At 55.0% G+C, this 7,303-nt stretch overlaps 1 protein-coding gene across 1 annotated transcript in view; it reads right to left on the minus strand.

Moving 5' to 3' along the window:
* LOC104617476 (copine-2-like) overlaps positions 1 to 6,674 on the minus strand; it is a gene marked incomplete at its 3' end in the record, with an annotated part of 11,571 nt that extends 4,897 nt beyond the window's left edge. The window contains exon 1 of the mRNA XM_010282810.1: positions 6,483 to 6,674. Within this exon, the coding sequence (XP_010281112.1) occupies positions 6,483 to 6,650 (168 nt within the window). The remainder of the gene's footprint in view (positions 1 to 6,482) is intronic.
* Between the last annotated feature and the right edge of the window lie 629 nt (positions 6,675 to 7,303).

Consider the following 7,303-nt stretch of genomic DNA (forward strand, 5'->3'; position numbering starts at 1 on the left):
AGACCATCGGAGCCGAGGAACCCGGGCAGGCAGCCACTGGAAGCGTGGGCTTAGCGACGCAGCGTGGCGCGGGCGGACGGGAAGCCTTGCGTGAGCCAGGAAAGGGGAAAAAAAAAGAAATCCCAGGGACAGCCGTGCCGGAGGTCCCGGGACGTTGCCCTCTGATGACGGAGCATCGGTCTCACACCCTGTAACTCAGACCGCGGGAGGGCTGGGAGGACGGCAGCTCCAGCCAGGCTCCCGACGCTGGCTCGCACAGAGACGGCAACCCACGGTTTTAGCCAAAGTGGCAGAAACTGGGAAAACTGGGAAACTGAGGTCTGAGAAAAGCTGGTGTGTTTACTTCTGGAAGACAATGGCCGAGGAGGGGCTGAACTCTAACGTCAGGACCCATCGTCTCCGCCAGGCCATCACCCATCCCGAGAGGCACCAGGGAAGGGCAAGTTTGGAGGATGCTGGCGGCACGGCCTGGGCGCTGAACAAGAAACGAAGGGGGAAAACCCCTCCAGCAAGCAAACCAAGCAGGAGCTTTTGTCAGGAGAGCAGATATCGGTATCGTAAGAGGTGGCTGTGGGTTTGCGAAGGGCGTCCTGCCCCAGGCAGCCCCACGGGAAGTGCCGACGGCTCCGAGCATCCAAGCCGGAACCAGCCACGTGCCCACCAGAGGAGCTGGCAGTGTCAGCCTTTTGGCTTTTGGAAAGACCACCCCATCTACCTGCAGGACAGCACGGAGACCCCGGCCATGCCGCAGCCCTGACCAGCGTCCCACCTCGTCTCGCAGCCAGGACACCCGCTCCCAGGCAAGGCTGAGCCACCTTCACAGCCCAGGTCCCAGGGCAAGACCTCTGTGGAAAACAGCCCCCACGCCGGCATCCATGGGCAGTGCCAGAGCCAAGAATAAGCTCGGCAGAGCAGAAAAAAGCCTAAAAAAAAAAAAGCCTAAAAAAACCCCCACAAACACATACCTTAGTCCCAAAGAAACTCATTCAGCACGAGGAGGCAGGTTGTGGAGGGACGGAGTGGAAATGTGGTGAGTTCGCTATATATACCAACTATCACAGTGTTTTTTTGAAGTTGGTTGCTTAGTGTGTCTTAATTGCCAAGAAACGCTGAAAGTAAATGCTGCGTTCCCAGAACAGCCACCTGCTGCACTCCAGGGAATCGAATACATCAACACCGGCGGGCTGAAAGTTTCACACAGCTTCACACAGATCCTTCCCTCTCTGCTGCCATCCCGTACCAAAGGACGCCAAACGTCTGCTTGGAGATGCGGTGGACCAGGAGCGGTGGGCATCCATGAGCTCTACCTCATTTCAGCAGCGCAACGCACGCGAGTCCCCTTTCAAGCCTAGGAGACGGGACTGTGCAGGCAACAGAGATGGATTTTAGCTCCTTCCATGTTCTCTGAACTACAGGGAAGCTGGGGACCGAGGGAAACCAGTCCTCTCGTTCCCAGGCACCAGCCTGAAGGAGGCAACTTAAGGTCCCATCTCCAGTTTTGCCCTGGAAGGGGTGGCCCGGGAAGGGGAAGAAAAACCTATCCCACGTGTCTTGAGGTAACACTTTGGAGGGATGGGGCTTCCTTCAACACCCGGATTAAACTGGGTGATTATTCTCACAGAATCACACACAGAATCATTAAGGTTGGAAAAGGCCTTTAAGATCATCAAGTCCAACCATCAACCCAACACCACCATGCCCACTAAACCGTGTCCTGTTCTCCTGCCTATTGTCAGTGTGAAGCACAAGATCACAAGCCCCCAGCTGATTGCTGCACATGGTTTGGTCTTTGGTTTGATGACCAGTGGTCACCTTGCCCGTGACCATCACGTACAAGACCTCTTCACACCGCCTCCACGAGGAGACAAGCATGCCGTCAGCTCCTGCCTTCCCCTCCGTCCTCAACGCTTACAGGTCTGCGTTCCCCATAAAGAGCAGAGGTGGCTTCGCCACCCAAGAGCAGAAAAGCACGAGGGTTTTAAGAGGCAACCAGGCTAATTAAAGATATCTCTTTGGACAAGAGTCTTGATTCCACAAAACGAGCACAAACTGGGAAATCATCTCCAGCGACAGCCCTTGTGTTCAATGAACGCAGCCGGAGAGTCCTCCGGCATCTGAAGGGAGGTTGGCGAGAGACCTTCAAGCATCCCCAGCACGTGGACATGCTTGATGCTCCCACACGTGGAGATGCTTGATGCTCCCACATGTGGAGATGCTCTCCCAAGTGCCAAGGAGAGCTTGAGCTGAAGGCACGGGGCTGGCCGGATGACTCTGAGCGGCGCAAAGGCAGCGGCACGGCTGAGTCATGTGTCCCCGCTCCTGGCATCGCAGGCCAGGTCTTTCATGGTGCCTGCGAGATGACATCATCAGGCAGAACATCTAAACGTCACCCATCTTCATGTCACTTCTCGGCCTGTGGTTTGTCGTCCCTCCCTCCCCCATCCCCTCCGAGGCTGATTCAGAAAGGGTTTTTTTAATTCCTGTTAAGCTCAGCAAGACAAAATAATTGTGTTTGGGAACAAATGTGACAGCTAGAAGGAACAGCGAGCAGAAACCTTTCTGTCGGCATCAGCTGGTGCCGCAGCCCCCCCACTAGACGCGGCTGGGGCTGGTCCTGGAGGAGGAGACCCACTTCCTAAGCCGGGTCTGACGGTTGGGACATGTCGCTAGCCCGGTGTGGAGGACACGGGCAGTGTGGTGGGATGCAACACACTAACCTCCACTGGAACCGCAGCAGCGGAGCGCCAGGCGACCTGCCGCTCAAGGCCGACGTCCACAGAATCACAGAATCGTTAAGGTTGGAAAGGACCTTTGAGATCATCAAGTCCAACCGCCAGCCCAACACCACCATGCCCACTAAACCGTGTCCCCAAGCGCCACATCTACGCGTTTTTTTGAACACTTCCAGTGATGGTGACGGTAGTCCAGTGCCTATCGTGCCAATTAAAAAGAAGCTAAAAATAGCAGAGGAGAAGCAAAAGGAAAAATAAAACCACCACACGTTTGTATTGTAAACAGAGCTTTGGAATCAAAACTGCTGGACTGAAACGTTACTGACAGAAAGAGAAATTGTACTGAAAAGTACAGTCAGGTCAAAGAGATGACACCTATCAAGGCTGGAAAGCTCATTAGTCTCACCCAGGCTGCTGAGTAAAGTTAATTGCACACCATGGTAAGGGGAGTTTTGCCCCTACAACCTCCCCGCTGGCAGCAAGGAGATCCGCTGCAGGACACCCTAAGGTGATGCCCATTGATTCACCAGCTCCTTGGCCAAGCGCTCTAAGGCTGCCCAACTGGTCCAAGTATGTGAAAAATGAGACCACCTAATTTCCCAGGAATTGTGATGATTTTTATTTGGCTTACATGACTTAATGCCCTTCAGCTCCTCATTTTGTGCTGCATCCGACCCTGGTGCCTGTATCCATCTGTCACACCCCCACGCTCTGCTTACCTGCTCCCTCCCAGACCAGCTGATAAGGCGTCTTACACTACGTACAACTGCACTTATAAAATGAAACCTCCATGTTTTTTCTCCAGGTGTTGCTAGCCCAAAGCCTTTCCCCCTGTAGCCAAAAGGTTTTTCTTAGGCGCAGAGCTAAATGCTCTTCCACAGACTGTGGAGTTTGGATTCATGACACCAATTTTATCACAGTCGGCACCTTGCCCAACTCGAACTGCTACAGAAGGAGATGGTGACTACAGCTTCTCCACATGAGATGTTGAACAGTCAATAAAGCACCACAAAAACCATCCTTAGGGGTTCCCGGTCCACGTTGTGCACACCCTGACCACAAAACCAAGCCCAAGACGTGCATCTGCCTGGGAAGACACACCCAAGTGGGGCCTCTTGCTGTTGCAGCAGCACTGCATGACCAAGGTGATGACCAAGGCCATGCTGCTCAGAGCCAATGTGGGCAACCTCTGGATGAGAACTGCGGTGCCAGCAGCACGCACAGCACCCGGTCCCCGACACGGCATACCCCTCAGCCCCTTCCCTGCGGGAAGGGGATTTTCAAAGGAATACACATCCAGTTGGCGGGTATGCCGGGAAGAAAGCTTTTGGGATCAAGCCAACATTTTACTTAGTGCTACGAGATAATTCAAACAGCTGCTGAGGGTCAATTCCCTTGCGCTCCATTAGCCTGGTTAGCGGCAGCCTCGTCCCGCTGAAGCAGTGGGCTAGGGACCACACTCAAGAGCTCCTTGTGCACTGTCTGCATCTCAGAGAGGATGGGTTTGTCCCCTGTTCACCCATGGCCGGGGATGGCACAACCACGGAGTCCTCCTGTCCTCTTACCAGTGGGTAGGGAGTGAGAGGAATGGGTCTGTCCCGTCCTCCAGCTCTTGGCTCCTTTAGCGCATGCAAGGAAAATAAAAATACGCCACCCTCCAGCCGCGGGAGCATGGCAGCGCGCTCCTCAGTGCCCACAGCGCACGGGCTACAAGCAGCCACGCACATCTGCTGAGCGGGACGTCCCGGTGCAGCAGGGACACCCAAAGCCAGCAAGGACAGTCGTAGGATCACAGGCTGGTTTGGGTCGGAAGGGACCTTTGAAGAACATCTAGTCCAGCGCCATGCCATGGGCAAGGACATCTGTCACAAGATCAGGTTGCTCAAAGCTGCGTCCAACCTGACCTTGAACACTTCCAATGACGAGGCATCCACAACTTCCCTGGGCAACCCGTGCCAGTGTCCCAACACCCTCATTGTAAAAAATTTCTTCTTCATGTCCAACCTAAACCTACCTTCTTCCAGCTTAAAACTGTTGCCCCTTGATCTGTCACTACAAGTCTTGGTTAAAAGTCTATCCTAATCTTTCTTGTCCCCCTTATATATAGGAAGGCCACAATGAGGTCTTCCCGCAGCCTTCTCTGCTCCAGGCTGAGCCCCCCCAGCTCTCCCAGCCTGTCCTCCCAGCAGAGCTGTTCCAGCCCTCGCAGCGTTGCTGGGGCCTCCTCTGGCCCCGCTCCAGCAGGTCCGTGTCTCTCCTGTGCCGAGGGCTCCGCGCCGCCCGGCAGGGGGTTCTCCCCAGAGCGGGGCAGAGGGGCAGGATCCCCTCCCTTGCCCCGCTGGCCAAGCGGCTTTGGGGGCAGCCCAGGACACGGGTGGCTTCTGGGCTGCAAGCGCACGTTGCCGGCTCATGTCCGGCTTTTCACCCACCTCCAGGTCCTTCTCCATGGGGCTGCTCTCCATCCCTTCACCCCCAGCCTGTGCTGATACCAGGGGTTGCCCCGAGCCAGGTGCCGGACCCTGCACTTGGCCATGTTGAACATCATAAGATTTGCATGGGTCTGTCCAGTCCTCCAGTCTGTCACGGTCCCTCTGGATGGCATCCCTTCCCTCAAGCAAATCAACTGCACCGCTCGGCTTGGTGTCATCTCTGCAAACTCTCTGAGGGTGTAATCCCACTGTCTACGTCATGACCCCTCCCCTCCTCTCTTGCTGTAGGAATTACCTTTCTCATTTGTAAGGAGATGGCTTCTGAAACCAAGCAAATAACAAGATCATCTGCAGTTTCTTCTCAGGGCCTCCCAGTATCAAATACAGCACGTACTTATGAGATTTCTGGTAAGGAGGAAAGACCAGTGTCTGCAACGAGTTCATTCAGGATTTGCCAGCCGGTTGCTGTCTGTCTGCAGCTGAACTGATCTAACCCCTCATCCACCCAGCTCCCAAGAGTCTCCTTCCCCATCCCATCGTCCTGCCCTCTCCACAACGCAGTCCGTGAAATGCCTGGCTTGAGGACCGTTGACCTTAATATACTTCTTGAAGGGGGCCACAGGTGTTGAGAGCACAAGCTGCCCTGGAGAACGTTTTTCCATTGGACTGACCTGCCCAGCCCTCACTCCTGGCCCCTAGAAAGAGCCAACCTTTCAAGTGAAACCCAGAGAGCAGCTTCCTGTGCAACTCAGGATCCAAGAAGTGGCTTATCTTGACCCACCTAGAAACACGCCCCGTCACAGAATCACTGAATCATTAAGGTTGGAAAAGACCTTTAAGACCATCAAGTCCAACCATCAACCCAACACCACCACGCCCAGTAAACCATATCCTGAAGTGTATCCTGAAGTCGCAAGCAGGACCTCACAACATCTAACTGTCACATGGGACCAGCATTTCAGGCACCCAAATCTGAAGCACCCTCAGCTTACAGCAGACTGAGAAGGGGCTGGGACCACTTTGAAGGTGGCAAGATCCTTTCACACCTGTCACGCGCCTTGCCAGAGGTCGGCATTTTGAGATCCGCAGTCAAACGTAGCCCCCATCACCAAGCAGAAAGCACCGACGAGGAAAGGACCAGTTGCAAAGCACAGAACGATTAACACACCGGCGCCGTGCGCACAGCCTCAGGAGGACCAGAAGAGCATCCACCTCCGCTCGGGGAGGAACGAGGACCAGCCTTGTAGCAGAGCACAGAGGGAGGAGACACCAGCACGGGCAAACCACAGGAGGAGGAAATCCACACAACTTCAGGACTTACCTCCACCCACTTCCCGTTGACCTCCATGAAGAGGACGCAGAAGGGGTCAGATTTGGAAGTGACATCCCTGTCCAGAAGATTTTGGCCACAGATGGACAACTCGACTTTGCAGACGCAGTACTGGGAGCCGATGGGCCCCGCCGGCGTGGAAGTCACGGTGTACGCCATGGACGCCAGCGGCAGCAGCTGCAGGCAGTCTGCGGGATACAAGAACGGAGAGAAACCTCAGTGCAAGCAGAAAAGCAGAAAACGCTCTATGGGCCCCGGTGGGTTGGGCACAGACAGAGGGGCCACATCCAGAGCTTCATGCTCGAAGTCACACTCAGTAAGTTATGAGGTTCTCCTGGCTCCAGAGCATCTGCCCTGCCCAGTCACCATCCCCATGTGGCCATCACACCAGGCAGACGTCCTGAGTGGGAGCCCAGCAGAGCACCTACAACCTGCCTTGGTTTTGCTCCATAAATAACAGTTTTTCAAGGAGAGGTAACGTCTTCTGCTCAGCCCCCGCAACAGAGTGGAGGGTCCCCAACCTCTTCTTCCAGCATGCTGGGGGTTTTTTTGTGGGGAGGAACTACACCTCCACACCATCTTTCAGCACGAAAACTGGTCATTGTCTGGCTGGTCCCAAGCCATGGACCATGGACCTAAGCTGTGAGGGCCAAGCTTGAGCTCTGCCCCTCCAAATCATCACGGGGAAAGGAGTGAGACCATGAGGTCTCATGGTAGGGTGGAGGGCAGCTCCAGCCCTGGCTCAGCCCTATCTCCACCCAGTCATCAGGCCAGCAGAAAAGAAATGGCTCTGGCAGCAATTAAAAGGCAGC

This window comes from Phaethon lepturus, unplaced genomic scaffold (genome assembly GCF_000687285.1).
Source record: "Phaethon lepturus isolate BGI_N335 unplaced genomic scaffold, ASM68728v1 scaffold12142, whole genome shotgun sequence".
Lineage (NCBI taxonomy): Eukaryota > Metazoa > Chordata > Aves > Phaethontiformes > Phaethontidae > Phaethon > Phaethon lepturus.